The 19,431-nt window shown below is 38.4% G+C and overlaps 4 protein-coding genes across 9 annotated transcripts; 2 read left to right on the top strand and 2 right to left on the bottom strand.

Annotated features, from left to right (window-relative positions):
- The first annotated feature begins 986 nt into the window (after positions 1-986).
- Positions 987-4,499, top strand: LOC111271192 (uncharacterized). Of its 4 annotated transcripts, XR_015315235.1 has the most exons (4): positions 987-1,333; positions 1,736-1,928; positions 2,351-2,573; positions 2,942-4,499. XR_015315235.1 is itself a non-coding variant. In XM_086972829.1 (3 exons), exons 2-3 carry the CDS (start codon positions 2,387-2,389, stop codon positions 3,118-3,120), a joined length of 366 nt encoding a protein of 121 aa, XP_086828955.1. In that variant the 5' UTR covers positions 987-1,928; positions 2,351-2,386; the 3' UTR covers positions 3,121-4,499. The 4 variants fall into 4 exon arrangements, 3 of the variants coding, with proteins under 3 accessions (XP_086828955.1, XP_086828953.1, XP_086828954.1); XM_086972829.1 differs by having other exon boundaries at positions 987-1,928; XM_086972827.1 differs by having other exon boundaries at positions 1,009-1,333; positions 1,736-2,573.
- Positions 4,500-4,797: 298 nt separating this feature from the next.
- Positions 4,798-10,068, bottom strand: LOC111271191 (proteasome beta1 subunit). Of its 2 annotated transcripts, none has more exons than XM_086972825.1 (4): positions 9,968-10,068; positions 6,605-6,834; positions 5,841-6,011; positions 4,798-5,348 (listed from the first exon to the last, which is right to left on the bottom strand). In XM_086972825.1, the coding sequence occupies exons 2-4, from the start codon at positions 6,809-6,811 to the stop codon at positions 5,085-5,087; spliced, it is 642 nt and encodes a 213-aa protein (XP_086828951.1). In that variant the 5' UTR covers positions 6,812-6,834; positions 9,968-10,068; the 3' UTR covers positions 4,798-5,084. The 2 variants fall into 2 exon arrangements, with proteins under 2 accessions (XP_086828951.1, XP_022707575.1); XM_022851840.2 differs by lacking the exon at positions 9,968-10,068 and adding an exon at positions 9,714-9,733.
- Positions 7,561-10,055, bottom strand: barc (RRM1_TatSF1_like and RRM2_TatSF1_like domain-containing protein barc). Its single transcript, XM_022851838.2, has 2 exons — positions 9,968-10,055; positions 7,561-9,479 (listed from the first exon to the last, which is right to left on the bottom strand). Exon 2 carries the CDS (start codon positions 9,471-9,473, stop codon positions 8,283-8,285), a length of 1,191 nt encoding a protein of 396 aa, XP_022707573.1. The 5' UTR covers positions 9,474-9,479; positions 9,968-10,055; the 3' UTR covers positions 7,561-8,282.
- Positions 10,069-10,539: 471 nt separating the features above from the next.
- On the top strand, positions 10,540-18,986 carry TAF1B (TATA box-binding protein-associated factor RNA polymerase I subunit B). 2 transcript variants are annotated; one of them, XM_022851846.2, is made up of 13 exons: positions 10,540-10,770; positions 11,615-11,824; positions 12,384-12,565; positions 12,899-13,035; positions 14,282-14,406; positions 14,655-14,903; positions 15,770-15,924; positions 16,098-16,342; positions 16,836-17,068; positions 17,281-17,437; positions 17,642-17,804; positions 18,342-18,443; positions 18,559-18,986. In XM_022851846.2, the coding sequence occupies exons 1-13, from the start codon at positions 10,681-10,683 to the stop codon at positions 18,719-18,721; spliced, it is 2,211 nt and encodes a 736-aa protein (XP_022707581.1). In that variant the 5' UTR covers positions 10,540-10,680; the 3' UTR covers positions 18,722-18,986. The 2 variants fall into 2 exon arrangements, with proteins under 2 accessions (XP_022707581.1, XP_022707582.1); XM_022851847.2 differs by lacking the exon at positions 15,770-15,924 and having other exon boundaries at positions 16,087-16,342.
- The last annotated feature ends 445 nt before the right edge of the window (positions 18,987-19,431 follow it).

The following is a 19,431-nucleotide window of genomic DNA, read 5'->3' as shown; positions in this document are numbered from 1 at the left end:
ACGGCATACTGTGCTTAGCTTAGAAATGATTTTTTTGAGTTCAAGCTTCTAGCATAAACGATACAGTACAAACACAATAGCGATAGGCACGTCAGCAATACTGATGCTGTATGTATTATTAAGTTTAACTTTCGTGTACGGAGTCTTCAAGTGCCGAAACTGTTATACGAAGAGTAACTTGGTTAGAGTATTTAACCGTAATTAGTAATATATCTTCTTTCAATCCATAAGAAATAAATCTATAATTAGAGGATCAGCTGAATAGGATTCAATTCGTGTGGCATATTGCATGCATTAGAGAACACACTGAACTCACAGAAAAAAGTTCGCACGCCTTTAACGTGCGATAGAATTCATCTCAATCACTTTGCAACAAAAATGCATTTTCGGCCTTGGCATGACGTGGTAAGAACCTGAAAATAAATCTAAGTAAGATGCAATCAAGGAGCCGGACTAAATGTAGGTACCATAGTATATAGAAAAAATCAAAGTCAAGCTGAAATTCGTTGTGAGTATCTCAATATTGGTACAATTTAGCGGAGCTTATAAGAGATATGAGTCATCAATTCCCTTATGTGGGCACGTTATTCCCTACGAAATTACCGTTGCTAAACCTTTTCTAATACGCAGATAAAATTTGTTTCATCGGACATGCGTCAGTACCTACGCTTACTATTGATTAGTTCTGTGTTTATAAAATACTCTATCTCGTGTCAGATCACGTTAACCACATTTTACGCGATGCAACATAACTTCAATGCAATAAGTGATGATGTGATGACTCCGTAGTGCAATTGTCTTTGTTGCTAAGAAGCGATAGTTCTGTCGAAACTTTGGACTTCATTCGACAGTAGTTTACAAAATCCTAAGTGCAGCGGGTCTTGAAGTACTACACCTTAAAACAAACCAGATAGTTTATAGTGGTATTAACAAATCTACACGAAAAAAGCCATTTCTTACTTCCTTCCAGCTATTGACAGTGGAAACGCGGCCGGCATGTGTGCTGCTCCGTTAATATCCCAAAATGCACTAGGATTTCTTCATACGTAGGCCGCCGCTGGTCCTCACACACACATGGCCGCCATTGCCCAGGCTCTTGATCCACACAAAAGTCAACTACAAGTCACGCAAGCATCGACTTCTTCGCAAAGTCAGCATTTTCAAGATCTAACCCAAACCTCCACATTAAACGCACCATCAACATCTACCGTCGCAAAAGTTGCAATAACAACTCTACTAACAACAAACACTACTGTTACGACAGCGTCGACCATCTCGACTCCACCAACAACTCCGAGAATAGTTTCGACTCTCATTCAGAAACAAAACTCTGGTGCGTTTATTTGCTAGTTCCGAAAATCTGCCTTCTACGAAGCTTTAAGAAGAACATGCTACACGAACAAAACGACTAGACTTGGTACACTTAATTAAAAATATTCAAAATAAGTTGTTTAATAACGTACCGTTTCTCAGTGAAGGAATGTTCAGCTAGTCGTGAGATTAGATCTCAGAACATTACGATTGTTCGTAGAGCATCAGTTTGCTGCCTAAGAAATACACGTTGCTAGGAAAATTTATTCTTCCCGTAACAGACCTCTTATATAGCTTAATTGTTTGCCTCGTAATTTACTGGCCGTATTTTACAAAAGAGACATGATTGAAACAAGAGAAACGCGATAATTGGCTGGTTTAATGACAGGAACCTGAATGATGCATACGTTGCCACTGTTTCAAGTTTGTGAGCAGGGAATCTTACGGGGGAGGAAGACCATCGAGGTGGTGCTAACGCCGAAACTTATGTGGACTCCGGAACTGATCCCGGTCCTGGTAGAATGCTATGTGGCTTTAATGCACGAAGCTGGTGTAGGCATAAACAGGTGGCTGAAGAAGTCCACAGCAGGACAGGCGTGTCCGTAACGGCCAAACAGGTGAAAAAGCTAACGTTCTGTGTAGACGAATTGCATATCTTGCATAAGTGTGTGTGATTTAAATATAAGATTTAAATAATATAAATAAACAAAGAAGAATGAGACGCTACTGTCATTAGATGATGCACTCTGTGCTTTCGTAACTTGAGCACTATATCGATTATCGTTATCAACACGGGTTCGTTAATAAGCTAGTGTGGCTACGTTGACCTGTTAGCTGGATTCGTGGCAGCAATTGAATTTTTAAACAATTTTATGTCTTTACTTGAGTAAATGTCTTAGCCGGTTATAAAACATGACTGCTTAACATCGCTAAGTCCTGCACAACAGTAAATAAATAACAATAAATTATATTTATTATAATTAAAGAATCTTGTCATTCAGCACGATAAAACTTCTTTGAAAGATTTCAAGTTTTTCAGTGAGCGAGATTACAGGTTGGTAATAAAGTCAAGTTCATGCGAAAGCAACACGTGGCAGTCAAGGCGATGCTAATGTCTAACAAACATGTACCAGGGGCAAAAATGTCACCGTATTTCAAAGTCATGGATCAAGTTTTTTCCAACGATAATACATGTGCCCCTCTCAATCGAGCTCTTGAAAAGTGCCTCGGCGGCAAAGTCAGAGTGATCCAACCAAATAAAGGTACGTAATACGAGTCCATATTAACTAAATCATGTGATGCGTGTTAGTACAGTCCATAAAGTGTAAATACTCAATACTGGCCACGGCGTGTTCACGCTGCACCGAAAGGTTAATTAGGAGGATTACATATCACTCACATATCAGTACTTTATTTAGACTTGGATAGATTTTTCCATGAACGGAAACTCTGAGATGTGCTTTAAAGCTTGCTTAGTTAGCCTTGAAGATGTCAAACAAGACAGAGCATAAGGTACAAGCATTCATAGGTTGTTGTCTTCATTAAAGCCATGTCTGTATTATCACAAAGCGCAGCTGATGTTAGCCAGTTGTCTCATTATTAAGTAGTATGTTCTTGCGTTTATTACCAGGAATTCAGGGTGAAAGCGGTTTTTCGCAGAGTTCGATTGTCGTCGTTCAACAAGTGCCTGAAGATCGAAGCTCGCTTGGATCTGTGTTCAGCCAGTATATCACCAAATTGATTAACGAGTTAGCCGACGATCAGCGCGATGAAGTTCAGAAACATATTCTCTTATACATATTCGGCTGAAAACAGCAAAGTAGAAAGCAACAGACGAATGTGACTGCTGAAACGGGCGGCGCTAACGGTTCAACGCCATCTTGAAGTTCAAAGGCCTACCCGCGCTAGACGTTTTTATGGTCGATACGAGAGTATTGCTCCTAGTGAGTAGATAAAGTTAGTATTTTAAATAAAATGAGTGCTACTATGAACTGAGGCTTCTATCGTGAAATGCAAATGAAGCCACGCCATCGAACTAATTATAAGCGAGCTAGAAAGGCCTATGTCGTATCAATTATAGTACATTCTTCATTACGCCAAAATTGATCGACTTGTTTAACAAAGTGTTTCTGTCGTCGATCGCAGGGACGACTGTGTATAACCCACTTCCAAATTTAGTCAATAGACGGAACGTGGCGCGGCTGCACTCTCCCGTTCTAAAACACTATTCTGTTGGGCTTCGAGATAAATTGTACTGATTGTAGGCGGAGGCCGATCACTTAGTTGTCGGTTCGCCGAATAGTTGAAACGATGCATGGAAAGAATAATGAAAACGTATTGTCTACTAAAGTTGGTGTTGATGCAAATGCACCAGAGGAATACCAGTTATTGGGCAGCAGCGTCTGTTGTGTAGCGAAATATTCTGCACGATCTCGAATAACTCGTGTATTCACCAAGTACCCACCAAATCCAGGTTCTGTTCTTTCTACGGACATGGAACTTCAAAGTGGAACTGACAAGGGACTTTCGCACGTCACGATCTGCTTGGATTACCCAAACTCGTGTACGGCGGATACGTTGGACCAGTCTAACGAATGCGGCATCAAATATTTCTGCAGCAGTTGTGATACGACAAGCTTGGCACAGGATCATTCCGAACGAACGCTCAATGAATACGACTTAAGTAATTCCTGTTGGAGTCTAGCGACGCTAATCGCTGCTGCCATCGCATTTTCGTTTGTGTTGGGCGCCCAAGTGGTATGCTGGCAAATGACGTTCCTGCTAGAAAATGCACTTAAGACTTGCGAACAGAAAAAGGCAGAGATGACCACGACGGACAGAATCTGTGCTTCCAGTGCGATGATCAATGGTCTGTGCAGCGTTTACCGCTTCTTTGCCAAGATGTTCAATTAGGACTTATCGACAAAATAGTTAGGGTCAAGTGAGAAGCTGGTAACTAATTTGTTTCTTAACGACGTATTTCGGAAGTATGGAAAAAAAAAGCACTTTGCAATTATTGCCTGTGTTGAAGAAGAATAGTGCATTGGACAACTAGATTCTCCGGAATGTCGCCAGCTTCGTCATGTACTAAATATCGTTCAACAATATTGCATCGTGCAACAACATAACTCATTGATAGAAGTGACTACTCTAAAGAAATAAATCCCGAGGTACTGTGTAAAACTGAATGGCCCATGTATTCCGTCTCTTTAAGATAGAAATCTTCATCTTTTCTAATCAGTTTCATCGCGCGTCACAATTTGTATTTACTACATATTCGTAATTATAAAAAAGCTACTTCTTCGAACTTTTATACTTTGTATTACTACGTATATTTCCTACGTAGTTCACTCGCAAAGCAAGAACAATCAGCGTCATTAAAGTATGCACTAACTAAGCGGCTTATATATATATATGCACAGTTGCTGCAAAAATGAGTTACTTCATTGATAAATACTTAACTCCATTCATTAAAATTCCAAGTACTACATATTAATATGAGACAGGTGGTTCCTTTATTCAATAGTAAAATATATACCAATATTCTGGTCGAATGTCTACACTCAGTCTCACACGACCTGTCTCAAAGGTTCGCTGCTGTGTCAGCTTTTCACTGTAATCGTTCGATTAAAGCGCTCTGCTTTATTCTGTCCACAAATAACTTTTTCAAATTATTTACCATATTTGCACCAAAAACTCCCCTTTAGTACATACAGTGTGTATGTTTTATATTCATGTAGTTATTATCGAAGTTAACTCTGATAGTATCTCATCTAGAACTGAGGGAGTTGATCGTTGGGAATCATTCGTTTCTCGACTCCGTCTTCGGTAATAACAGCCAAGCGACATACACCTCCTGAGCTTCCGTCACGTTTAATTGCCAAAGAAACTGCTTTGAGGCATAATTCGGCACACTCCTCCTTTGTCATGTCAGGTCTGTATTGCGAGTCGAGAAAGCCTGTGATATAGAGGCTACCCGAACCACTCGCAGCTATTCGTTGAGGTACTAATGACCCTCCCGCGGAGATGTTATATATCTATAAAAAAAAAAAAGAAGACTTGTATTTTTGTGTTGAAACACACTTGCGTCTTATTTCCTAATTACTGTAACGCTAATTGAAAGGCACATATTAGTAAAGGTTCCAACATAGGAAAACATAAGTGTGACTCCAATTATGTACATGACTATTCGCCAAGCATGCCGCTTTTGGACATATTTATAGCTATTAAAAAAACAAGCATTGGAAAATAACAAGCTTTATGCAAAGAGGACGGGAACGCGTTCCGTTAAACTAAAGAAACCATAGTTGATGGTAAATTATTCAAATGAGCACCACTGAGCTACTTTATTGGGCCGTGCTATAAATATGCCTATGTCATGTATAATCTAAATAGCAAAAAGCACGGCAATCAATAAAAAGTTCCTCCTTCAAAATTTCGTTCTTATAAACACAGAGGACAAGCAAATTGCTTTCTTATTGCTACGCGAAGAGTGCCAACGCCAGGCGATCTCATAGAAAAGCTCTTACCTGCCCCCCTGTTTGGCGATCCCATCCGGCGCAAATAATGGACGCAGTCATCCTGTCACGATATTCGTAACATAGACCACGAAGAACATTGGCTGCAGCACGAACGGTAGGTTGTTGCCCGATTTCCCTCTCGTAGAAATCCAGCTCGTATTGCACAACTTCAGCAAGCGTCTGCAAACGACGTCGCGAACGAGGTATTTTCATTGTTAAATGATGATAAACACAAGCCGAAAAATGGTTTGAACCAGAAAAAAAGTAGTCCCCCGGAAATAGTCTGAAGCTCCTTTCCTGTCAAGGAGTTGCTCTGTTGGTATACCAATATATAAATATATAAAACAAATTCTTCAGTCATCGATCTCGAACATTGTACTGTAGAAAAGTTCTAAATAAGAGTCACAGAAAACTTTTAATGGCCATCTCTGTTTTTATTACAGGCTTGAGCAATACAGCGTAAGGAAAGGTAGCTACGAGAACTTAGAACCATGTGCACTCTAGAACCAGTTTTGTAAAGACGCATATGAACTTATAGTAGTCATCATGTCTGTGGGTTTATCAATCAAATTGGATATTTCTTGCCAATTTTGTTATTAGAAATTAGAGTTTCATTAGATACTTTCATTAGATACGGCCTATTAAATTAGAAACTCCAATTTTGCTAATTTTGTTAGACCAAATAGCAGTAAAAAATTTTATCAAAAAATCAGGTTATACTGGTAAATCATGTCAAGAAAGAACAGCGATAAGTGGGTTAAAATTTAGCTTACCTGAGTATCGGCGGCAGAACCGGCACGACAACAATAGATGTAGTCGGTGATCTGGGTAATCTTATTGGCAACGCGATTGGATACGTAGGTTCCCATTGCACTACGGGAGTCAGCGGCAATTGCCACGCCACCTTTAAACTGCACGGCAATGAGCGTCGTGCCCATGGTGACTGGCTCATAAATTAAGTCGGGAAAAGCCTGCATCATGACCCAGGAGATCTCGTGACGTACTGAGAATAAGTAGAATTAGCGCAACAATGTTTTTATTTGTTTAATAAATTACTTCTTTGAGTGATAAAGTATTTACCAACAGTTTTTAGTGTTCAATAACTGATGCAATAAGCCCGAGAATTATGCAATGAATTTCTCTCTGGTTTGGTGGTAGTCTTTTTCCTTTCCAATAATCTGTGTTAATCTGAAAAGTAATATGTTTATGATCTACCACGACGAACTGTCAGTTGTTTTTTAAGCATTTTGTCTGTATGATATCGTTGTACTTCCTAATTGTTGTCTCCAAATGAACACTGGCTGAGCGATCACAACTTAATAATACTCTGAATCTCCTTTCAGCCGTAAATATGACACGATTTTTTTACATGTGCTAAAAATAACAGTTGGGCTGGACGACTCTGTGAAATCATCACTGATTTTGGTTATTTTAGTTATCACTTTCTTTACTCACTTTTTATTACTAAGGCTTATATAAAAGCTATTAGAACAGAGAAATGAAAGGCATGCGGACAAATACTTAAGCCAAATCACTTTCGAACAAGCTGTTGTTTAACTATATATGGGTGTCGCTAGCAGAGAGCTAAATGGTTAGGATAAACAACTCAAAGAGAAGGTTGCCACTAACCTTAATAATAAGTGCACAATAAACAATATCCCTTGCAGTTTTTGTGGACAGAAAATGAATACTATGTGCAAGTAAAACTGTTTGAAAAAGACAGTACACGTTTACCAGTATTTTTTTATTTATGATATTTTAGACCAAGTTCCTGTGGCATGTTTGAACTCCGACAGTACATCCATTTAGCTAATAGGATATTAGCAATAAAATGTTTTTTGCGTTCCACATCTTCTACGATTTCCACCCTAGCGGAATGAACCTAAGCTAAATATGATTATTACAGTATGACAATAATATCTATATATCAGTGTATCTGCTTTCGCGCACCGAAGACCAGTAGCTCTGTGCCTTAATCTCTGGCGGCGCCGCTTTAATGCCTCATAATTTATTCTCATGAACACCAAAAGAGTGTTTTTAAACCAAGTCAGAAGTAAAGGAACCAGATGCTTTCTGTATTTGCTCGTATTGTAGCTCTTTGTAGATATTACTGTAGCGATTCTCAACTAGTTAACATTGTTTGGACAACGGCAGAGCTCCAAGGCTGATCAAATTTATAGGAATAGCTAGTAGTAAGGAAACAGCGGGAATAATCTTTAGAAAACAATACAAGCCCAGCGCCCGGGTCTGTCATTTCATTAGTAGCTGGTAGTAAAGAAACAGCGGGAATAATCTTTAAAAAACAATACAGGCCTAGTTTGTCATTTCACTAATAACCTTTCACATTGTGGAGACAATTATACGTAGGATTTTTTTAATGCTTTCCACAAAGTATTTCTATGATATACTCTATTGATCAGCCGCTTTCTTTATGGCATTTGCTTTACGCTTTTATTCTTTTTCGAGGAATTCATCCCACTTTTTCAATCGTTCCTCAAGCTGTTCTTCTGTTTCGGCTACTTTGAATCGTTCCTTCCCATCCCAGTGATCCGCTTGTAATTGGCGACCAGCAAAAAAACGCCCTTTCATCATGGCAATACAAGCATCAGCGTGTTCCACCTCATTGAAAGTGACAGTAGCTACGCCGTCAGGATGACGATCGTAAATGACGACTTTTTTGACGCCACCGAATTTTTCTTCGCATTCGTCCCGCAGGTCTTTTTGGTACTCCAGAATGAGTCGGGCATCTTCGTCGAAGTCCTTCGGCTCAAAGAAATTTTTCAGAACTACTGTGTTCTCACACTTGTTTCTCTCTCCTCGGAGCTTTTCCGGTTTCCACGCAAACAACTTGTCGATTTTCCGCCTGAGCTTCTCTTTTTCCTTTTTTTTAAGCTGTTTAGGTTTCTTACTGGGATCGAACTGACCCTTCATCTCAAACGTAGCTCTTTCAACGTGTATCTGTTTGTCGCCTATTTTAGTTCCATCTAATAAGTTGATGGCTAAGTGAACGCTCTCCACTTTAATATAGGTACACAGCCCGTCACCCTTTAGTTTTCCATCTGTTCCACGGTATAGCTTCACTTTAAATCGGCCTGCTTCATCTTTAAAAACCATTCCGTACTTAGACATCAATTCAACAAATTTTTCTTCGTCAAAATCTTCAACTGGTAATCCGCTTACGTAAACTTTTGAGTTATGAGCGTCGTCTAATTCAAACCAGGAAACCGGCCTTTTTGAGCCGCTATTTTTAAGACCTTTCTTTTTTAAGATTTGCGAACCAGCTACATTTTTCGCCCCAATCGTTGCCGAACTAGATGGCGTCTCGGTACTGTGACTTGTTGAAGGAGCGTCTGTTGAAGCGATTTGCGCGTAATCAAGATTCTCAGGCTGCTCTTTTTCGTTTTCCTTTGTATCACCTGCACTCATTTTACCAGAATCACTATACCCATAATTTGATTGGTACATTGCAATGAAGTCGTCGTCGATCTTGGGAAACCATGCTCGTTTCTCATGATCCCACTCATAGACGGTTCCGTCATTAGGATCTTTGTACGTATATGGGTCTGCTTCCGCCGCCGTTTCTGCTCGAGCCTTCTCCTGCTGCTCGAGCCTCAGCTGGTGCTCGAAGTCTTCGTCCTCCATCAGCACCTGCGGATGGCAAGAGTGAGCCCTGTGGACCCAATGTTCTTCTACGTTGCAGATTATGCACTATACTTACAATTAAGGCTCAATGAGGCTAAAATTTAGTAGAATAGACGATTCACGGAGAGCGCACATACAGAAATGCTTTTAATATAATAACTATGCAGGTAACTCAAGTTTTTTCAACCTGTGTCCAGTTGCGGTTCTATAAACGATAAGCTTGGGTGTAACTCTACGTACATGCATGAGCTGAGTGTCGCACTTTCAACACAAATAAGTACACCAAAATGAGTTGACGGTCCTTAGTAAATAGATCGTTGTTTGATTGGTGCTGTATCGTGGAATGGCAAGTGTTGTTGCATCGACTTCTTATCTACGTCGAGCATATTTAAGTTAAAAAAACTCGCACTTGCTTGGTTTGGAAAGTGTCAGCCGAATTCAGCTCATGTTAGCACATCTTATTAAGATTTATTTTAAAATTTCAAATTTCTTACCCAATTCAAGTTATCGGCTGACTTGCAAAACACCAGTGGTTTCGGTTAATAAGCTAAGGATACCACACGAACTATTCGGACCGCAGCCAATTTCGAAATCCAAAAAAAATCTTTATGAAATAGTGTATTAGCGTTTAGAGCTGTTTTTGACTGGCAATGACCAGGTGTCGTTCAAATTTGAACAGAGAGCACGTATTAACGGACAGCATAAGCTGATTTAGCTTTAATTCTGAGGCCAATATATCAAGCGTTAAGTATTATTTTTCAGTGTACTTCTCCGTCCTAGTCATTGGTGCTGTTCAGTCTTCCTGCCGCGCGCAACTTCAATCTGACGTCAAACTGAACTTTCGATAATAGAAATGCTACGTGAGTGGGAAACGAGTGCCTTGTGAATCTGATATTGAAAGACAGACTCTAAATAAAAAAAATATATATATATTGTAGTACCTCGTATCTTTTAGATCCAGTCAACTAGGTTAGTATAGGAGTGGCTGTGGACCGGCTTGATTTTGGAGAGGGTGCGATCAGAATCTGTCTGCTTCGCTTGATATTGATACACAAAAATATAAACAAACCATGTTTCCACACTGTATTGGTATAGCTGAGCGCACTAATACAAAGGATTTCGGTATATTGAAAATAAATCATTGCTTTGCAGTGAAGTTTAGTGATGTTTTACGAATTAATTAAGTGTCACAGTGTAAAAAAGAATTATGGTTCAGTGTGGGACATGCGGAACAGAGGATCACTTTAAATTAGTCACTGGTTTTTATTATTGCACCGTTTGTAATTCACAAAGCCAGGTATTCAATTATTACATATTTCACATATTACAACCATAATATGTGCATAGAATTCAAGAGACGGAAATAGTGTCTGACGGTAAAAACGATTTGATTACATACTTTTCTTCGATGCCTACACGTCACTCCCACGAACACGATAGCAATGTGTAGCCAAGATCAGTATATAATTCTACTGTCTTAAATAATTGAGTTCGTTTAATTTAAGTAACGTAGAAACAATCTAGAGAACTCTCGTAATGACGAGGCTACGTAAGTGATAAAGACTGACGCATTCTATATTTATTTGTATTAATTGATCCCAAGTGGAAGCTGAACTGAGTGTGAACTATGGTTTAACTGCCAAGATCGAAGAATAGGATCCGTTAGTCATTGCAACGAAGTTAAAGAAACATTTTTGTTTCCATATGTGTACAATAATTGGTTGAACATATAATCTCTTTAGCATCATCTGTTTTGACACCCAGTGAAAGCCGCTTGTAAATTTTAGCGAAAAGATCGAAACAACTGTACGAAGCTTCAGAAGCAAACGAATGCTTAGGCAGAAGATACATCTAATATTATTGGGCTATTGAATAAGGCTCTTGAAAATCAAATCTTTTTAAAAGTTAGTTAAAAGTTAGTGGTATCGTATTTATTAGTATTCTGCCCGACACACTTAGGTAATTCACAACGGGTTTACTGTATTTATTTTACAATTTTTAATTTCGCATTTTATTACATGAGTCAAATAGCTTTTGAATTAAAACAGCGGTACTATTTTACGCTGAAATAAATATGAGTGATGCGAATCTGTGTCGAATAGAATTTACCTTAGATAAAAGGAAAATTGATTTTTTTTTAGCATGCCGTTGAAGAAGAGCTTGAATTGGCTTTTGAGCCGAACACGGAGGCCTCGCGGGTATTCACTGCGGGGCGTGTGGTCGGATCCCAAAAGCAAACGAAAGCATCAGATCGGCGACTGCGTTACTACCGTCGCCTTAGTATCTACAATGACCTCTTGCGAAAACTCGTTGATGAGCTGATTCAGTTAGGCGCTCCACCCAGGTTAAAGGTAACAACCATTAGCAGCAAAATACCAAGCTAATAACGTTGACCTACAAACATAGCCAACTGCTTGGGTCAGAATTCGCAAATATGGTTCATTAATTTTACTATCAATTTGGAAGCCGACTTCTGGCACGTATGATGGGACACACTATCTAGGGCATTGATGCGTATTATTACGGCTCGTAGCACTGAGTCTTCACTATTGTCATCGACATTGTTATACAAGGGTGAAATGTCGCGCGAATAAATTTCGTTCGCACTGATACTGGTATATCATTATTACTGGAATATAGTCACTGTTACTAAATAGTCAATTCATATGCAAATATCACTTCCAGAGTCAAATTAAGCAGTAAATTCGACTTTAATTCTGCGTAAGTGTAGCTGCATGTTTTCAGTGAAAATTATATGATGCGTTTCTCCCATTATTACTATTTAAGGGTTTTCAGAAGTCTGCGATATAGCAGCTATTAAGTAGTTCTAAAGCAGATGATTCTACCATTAACCATTATTTTCAGTGTTAAATTAGTCAGGAATGATAGATGTTTTGTTTCTGTTGGAAGGTGGCCGTAATGGAGTTGTGGTTTAAATACATTGATGTTCTAGAAATAGACGTCGAACCCTACGGTAAGCTTCCACCATTCTGTCTTAAAGAGGAATTCGAAATGGCGGCTAGAAAAATTAAAGAAGATTCATTTGGCCTTAAGAAAGCTGTCTTCAACCATATCTCTATGCGCTACAGATCGTAAGTTAATTTAATAAACAAGTATCACAACTTTTCACAACCTGTGTAATCTCAATAGTTGAATTTAAGGTATCAATAAAAAATGCATTTATACATACAAGTGCATTTATGCATATATAGGAGTGTCAGATAATGACTTCATTATATATAATCGGAAAAGCACACTCTTCAGTCAAATTTTGGGCTATTGGCATTGCAAATTCCCAGGTAAAATTTGGCAGTTTATTAAGAGCACTGGAGAGATTTAGGAAGATCGAAATGGATTAATGTATTTACTTAAAAGCGTTTCAGATAATTTTTATATAACGCCTGACGACAATTATTTCTGTGTAGCATGTACAAGCAAAGGAATAAAAACTCCTGGTACAAACAGCACTCAGTACTCTGTGGATATAGACCAGTAAAAGCACCACGTATACAGACGACGGGTCTCTCAGAGATTCTCAGTAGCTTGTCAACGGCCGGCCATGGTAAGTCCCTAAAAATACCTGATATCCACACTGCTCAAGAGGAAAGTAAACTTTCTTCCAAATCAGTTTTCAATTTTTAACAAAGATATTTAGAATTAATAACTAGTGTGATAGTCAATGTCGAAAATAATAGAATCTTTTTGTCAAAATCAGAACTTGTTTCTGCTTTTAGCACGCGTGAGTGGATTGCTTGCTCCCTCTAAATGTTATCTGGCATAAGTATATACAGGGTGTATTGCTTGAATGTAGACTTTTCATGAGTTGTTTTTAAGAGTTGTATCTAAATAAAAACAGAGTTTTCAATGATTTTTTTTACATATGCAATTTTTGGGTGCTAAACTTATTAAGTACAGCCTCCATTGACGTCGATTACATCCTCAATTCTCTTGCAATTCTGCACACCTTTACCTGATAGTACAAGTGAAGTTATTAGTAGCTGACAGCACAGTCGTCGTTACTCCACAATTTCTTGTACTCTTGGTTAATCATCCTCCACACATACTAAACACACGTATTCAAATTCGAGGTGTAAAGCGATCATATATGTGTATTCCAAAACATGGTCACATATTCAAACAGCTAATTCTGTATTAATAATTGAATATGAGGCGATGAAGCACCTACCGTTGTCTAAAGTCGCACAGCAGTTTGCGGAAAATGCAGAGATTTTTTTTAGTGATTTAGTCTTGAGTGAACTTGAGCAAACGACGTTAGTCAATCCCTTGGCCTTAAGGACATCGGTCTGACTTTTATGACATATGATGCCTAACTAAGGTCGTCGTGAACCTGGGACAAAGTAATGATACTAATAAAATCAGATCTGTCATTAGAAATGAACTTTTGGCCGTCGTCAATTAACTTTGGAATCGGCAGTACTTTTTATCTGCCGACAATTCTCCCTTGAGCTGTGCTAAAGCCCTCTTCTGCATCCTCTGCGGTCGCATATCTACTAAAAATGTTGTACGCTATTAATTCGAGGTAAATAAGTAGTTTATCATGTTACTGGAGGTTTGCTGTCTGTGAATAGATTGGATAATAGCTAATCTTGGCTCATATCCTGATGACGAAGCATAGCTGCTTTTCATGGCTGCAAGCTCGAGTTTTCATCGGATATTACCGATGTCGAATGAGCATTTGTCGTGAAACTGCGCGCGATGGGTCAAAAATAGTCTTAGTTTAGTTGGTAAACTTTGAAAAAAAATCACATTGAAAAGTGCTTAATGGTTGCGAATTTTTCGTATTTCAGAGAGCAACGATAATAGTATGTCGGCACTGTCAACCGAGAGCAACAGTGATAAAGGTAATGACGCAGCTGTTGGTGTGAGCGAAGCAGCCGAAGAAGCTTCGGGTTTCGGCTTTGGGACGCTAGAGGTGTGCGATTTTTCCTTCAACAAATCGTTCAAAAAACAGAGAGTGTATTTAATGTGCATCACGAAAAGAAATACATTATCTGTACGTAACTTCGGAACGACTTTGCAGCTCCATCAGTTCTGTCTAGACTTATCATGCTGTATATTTCATAGTTAAATTAGCCATAGTACTATATAATACGTATGGAACACTATTAACGTTACTCTCTAAAAAAATTTGCGCGTGGAATGTATTTCTTTATTTAATAGAGTGGAATGGATGTAGTGGATGAAGGTCAATCATTTGCTTTTGCGCACCACCAGACGGACATGTCCAGCTTGAACGTGTTAGATGTGTCAATGGAAAACAGTGAAACTAATATTCTAGATACAGCAAACGTAAAAAAAGTACCAGCTGGTGGAGACCAGGAAGCGGAAGGCATAGTTTCATCAAGCATGAACCGAGGTAATTCGGTTATGCAGGTGGAAGACGTGGACCTGACGTCAAACATTGCATACGTAAGTGATGTGATTTGATTGACTTTCCACGGCTGTTCAGTGTCGATGAGACAGGCAGGGAAAGAAAGCTGGTTCTAATCCTGATCACCTCAGGTCGCGACTAAAAATAAGATTTGTCTCCATGTCTTTTGAACTCCGAATGAAACCTGCTAGCCTTAAGTGACACTAAACAGAAGTGGTATAGAAAGGGGTCAAAGTTTTAAGAATCTAGCCTTTGGGTCGATCAGACTAAATAGGGTTACAGATAAGTACTTGGAGAATAGGTTAACAATCACTATGATTAAAATCATATGCAAGTAAAGGTAACAACACCGATTCCTTACAATTGTGTACGTCATCAAACGTGGTGCCAAGTGGCTTGTTTCTATTGATCTGCAAATATAATTGTGACACATATAAGCTATTTAATCAAATTCAGAAAAAAGGAATTGATAAAACCTTACAGCATGCATACTTGTTATTACTATTCACTGCGAAGCTACAAAATCAACAAAATATCATATTTACGAGCACAAGTCGATAAACCCGATACAGATGTAGCAACGTCTTGCTAAAGTATTAGCTCACCTAGCTATCGTATTTCTTTGGCGCAAGGTCTAGTTTACCGCATAAATTAATAAAAGGTTGGGTAGGGTGATATCTTGTAGGTAATCCTGTTGTAATTGGAATTGCGCGGATCTTATAGAGTAGGGCTAAATTATTGTTAGTGATGGTGATTTTCTTGTCGTACAAGTAGTGTTTAAATTATGTAGTATTATACTTTAGTTTTCCTTTGTAGTTCAGCAGCCCATAATCACTAGAAGACTACATTCTCGTTGTCGCCTGATACATTGCTTTTTTTTTATCTGTTGGCTGTCGATTCTCAGAGGCTGAAATCGTACATGGAGTCTCGAAATCGGTTCTCACTTGAACACTATGCTGAGCCTGTTTTTCAGATGCATACTAGTTGTCTGATTATGATACTCTACCTGGGAATTGTTCGTGCTAAGGTCTTTCACATTGGTATACTTGACATTTACAGGCAAGTAAAATGTAAGCTCAGAAGAACAGAAAGCAAAGTAAACGCATAAATAAATGAACAAGACCTTAGTGATATGTTAAAATCTTTATTTTTATTTCATTACACACAGTTGTGACTTTATGAATCACTAAAAAACAGTGAAACAGAATTCATTTATATCAGTTATCTTCCAGATTTATTCGTCAGAAGGCGCTAACATACCGAGAGCCTCGCGATGGCGTGGCAGAAGAGCTATTGAAATGGCGACAAAACCTCTTCTTTAATATGACTTTGCCCGATATTCACCCAGTGCATACCGGCATGGGATCATTTGTCCGATCAACTGGAATACTATGTGCTTTGCTGGGAATACCTGAACTGGAAATGCCGCCCATGACCTACTTTATTGCTCGTATTGGTCTCGATCTAAACTTACCCGGTAAGTTTGTAGAAAATTGTTTGCCAATATTTTGTTGGTTGTAAAGTACCTCATGAATTTTCTATGGATGTCCACACGCTCATACTTATGATAACGGTCTGCAGACGTAACCTAGCCTATCCAATAATGGTTTATCAATAGAGATGGCTTGACCAAGTTACAATAAACACCTTTTCCTAAAAGTTTTACCATATTGAACGTGAAAATTCGCCGTAACAGACACGTTTGCCTCGTACAGCTGTATCATATATATATAACATTTCAAATAATAGTTGTAATAGATAGTAAGCCTCGCTTCAAATATTTCTCTTTATTAGGATGCAGGCCTTATTATTTTAAAGGAAAATTTGCTTATTCAATTTCGTTTGTATTTAAAACAACTTTGATATGTTGTTGGAAAAATGAGTGGTGTGAACGCTCAATTGAGCGTGTTGCATATATGTTAACTAAAACGTACGTTCCATAAGGAAAATTGCGTGCAACTTTCTTTAAGGTGAAATTTTATCAATGGCAGTAAAAATTAGTCGCGAATATAACCTACAGCCCTCGTGGACACTGGATGGTTCAGAAGAGTTTCCCCATATGACCGCCAAACAAGTGCCTCTAATGGAACTCGAGGCTTGCGCGGTACTGCTATTTGTATTGAAGTATCTCTTTGGCATTAACGGCAGCACTGAGTACGCCTCATCACTAGAAGCTGAGAAAAGAAGCCACAAGGAAGGTGTGGTAAGACCACTTTGGACTTGGCCTCGTGTTTTATATTCGTCAATAACGGCATCACATATAGCTTTAAGGTTTGCGTTCATGATCGGAATTCGTGGATTTTTTAGGCGCACTTGCTCATGTATTTTAAGAAGAAGTAGATTATAATGACACGCTTATCTAAAACGATCAATTTCGAACGGAAGATTTACGAGACAAATCTAATAATTTTATAGAAGTACTTCGTCATCTCACACTGGATGACGCAGTTGTCTCGGAGGGCGCATTTTCTTCGACGTCGCGGAGAATACTATAATTCTCGAGGACCAAGCGAATTTGAGCATATTCGAAGTGCCGCATACCTTGTACGTCATAGCGACAAACGTCGCGCAGGTAAACTGTCACTAAATCAACTTGCATTTAATGACTCATATAAGAACTGAGGGATATGCCTCTAGTCAATATTAGAACACCGGTTATACTAAAAAGGTGAAACTTCCTATATATCTTCACATCCTGTCTTCTTCGATCGAGTTACGTATCGTTCTGGTAATTGATTTCTCTTCCTTTTTTCATGTCAAAATTTGTTTGTGATAGATTTCTATCAAAGGGGAGTGGTTTCGCGTAAGTGTGCACGCTTTATTGATGATGTAGCCGTAGAACGAATGCTGTCAACGCCTAAATTATCTCCGTCTAGCTGGCCGTTAAAAAACGCACTTCGGACGCTTGTTCAACATGAGAGCCCAGCCGACCCTCTTCAGTAAGTTCCATGGGATGCGCGTTATGTAGAATTTACAATGTTAGTTAAGCGAACAATTGTATTGTAAAGAATGCATTTACGTACTTATGTTTACTTACGCGATTTTATATTTACTACAATATATTTTTTAAAAAACGTAGGTTTTGCCATCCTAGTGGAAGTATAGTGAAACCTTTTTACTAGGTAATGGCAATATGCATATTCATATTCATGTTCAACGAGTTTGTGCATTATTGTGCGATTACTATTCACTGTTACGTTACTCATTCGTTCTAAATGAAATGCGCCACGCTGATAAACGCTTGGTTCATTATCTTAGTTCTGGCAATAGTAAGTTGGATTTTTGTTCCGCTTTTAAGAAAATTAATTTTTCAAGTCACCATATCTGTTCACATAATCTGAATTGAAGATTTAACGGAAGATGTCTGCATTTGAGAAATGGAAACAAAATAGTTTAATTATATTAATTTTCTCCATTTGTTAGTTCTTGCAACAATGTATATACATATTTAAAGTTCCATAAATGTGTATTTTCAGCCTGCTGGACAATATGTGCAACGATCAAGTTATAATAAATGGTACATCAGAGTTTCCATTGGCATTACGTTCTCACGCCCGATTTTACGTGGAAGCAGCTAGGTGAGCCTGATACTGAGTATAGCATACAGTGTTCATATAGTCTGATCTTTAGGCTGACAAATGTTAGATATTCTACCTATTGTTGTTGATATCAAGAAATACTTTTACCTTTCAGGAAAACGAGTGAAGCAGCAGAACCATCTTTTATTGGGAATGCTCTTGCACCACCAAAGAACATGGTTGCTTTAGTGAGCCTTCTTGCAGAGTACTGCCTATGCAGTAGTCTTCGTCTACACCGCACATTACTACAAGTCGAGAAAAGAATAGCGCAAGCGTAGATCGTATGGTAAAGAACTATGTATAGATAAATGTCAAGGCGTGGGGTGTGAAGCCTGTACAGTAACTCAAACAGTCAATGACTTCCTTTGAACAGTTGCTACATACGCAAATAATGGGAAATATAAAATGGAAACGGTTTCTAGCAAGGAGTGTGTAGTTTTAATTTTACACTGTATATCAACACATATTTTTTATGCAATTTCAAATTACAGATCTGATACAAAATATTCCAATTAACTAAATAAATTGTTATAATAACAATAATCACTAGTATTATTAATTACTCATAAATTATCGTTCTCTTTGTATGCTACCAAAGACGAGTGGATTTGGATAACTATTAGAAACAGAAATCTTGCGCCAACATTGATGTTGAAAGATTGCAGCTTTGTGCTAAGATAGGGGACTTGGATGTCGATCCCTGCCGAGTTTTGTACTGACTCCAATAGCTCTTCTAAGTTTTGAAAATGTAATTTAAATAATCACATGTTTCGCGGTAGAGTCGTATTACCGCTATTAATGCATTCTCTTTTGCAAATATGTAAATGACACTATTTCATAGTTATAAGACCTTTTTTCAAACTTAGTTACTCATGCACTGCACAATGACCAAGTAAATACGTGCAATTTATGTACTAATGCATTTTATATCATAGTGTTGCCTTTAGAAATGTGCACTTGAAAAAGCTCTACATCTCGGAGGCTGACT

Source organism: Varroa jacobsoni, unplaced genomic scaffold, assembly GCF_002532875.2.
Source record: "Varroa jacobsoni isolate VJ856 unplaced genomic scaffold, vjacob_1.0 contig00415, whole genome shotgun sequence".
NCBI lineage: Eukaryota > Metazoa > Arthropoda > Arachnida > Mesostigmata > Varroidae > Varroa > Varroa jacobsoni.
Note: the sequence above shows the minus strand (reverse complement) of the source record. Positions and strands in the feature narration are given on the sequence as shown.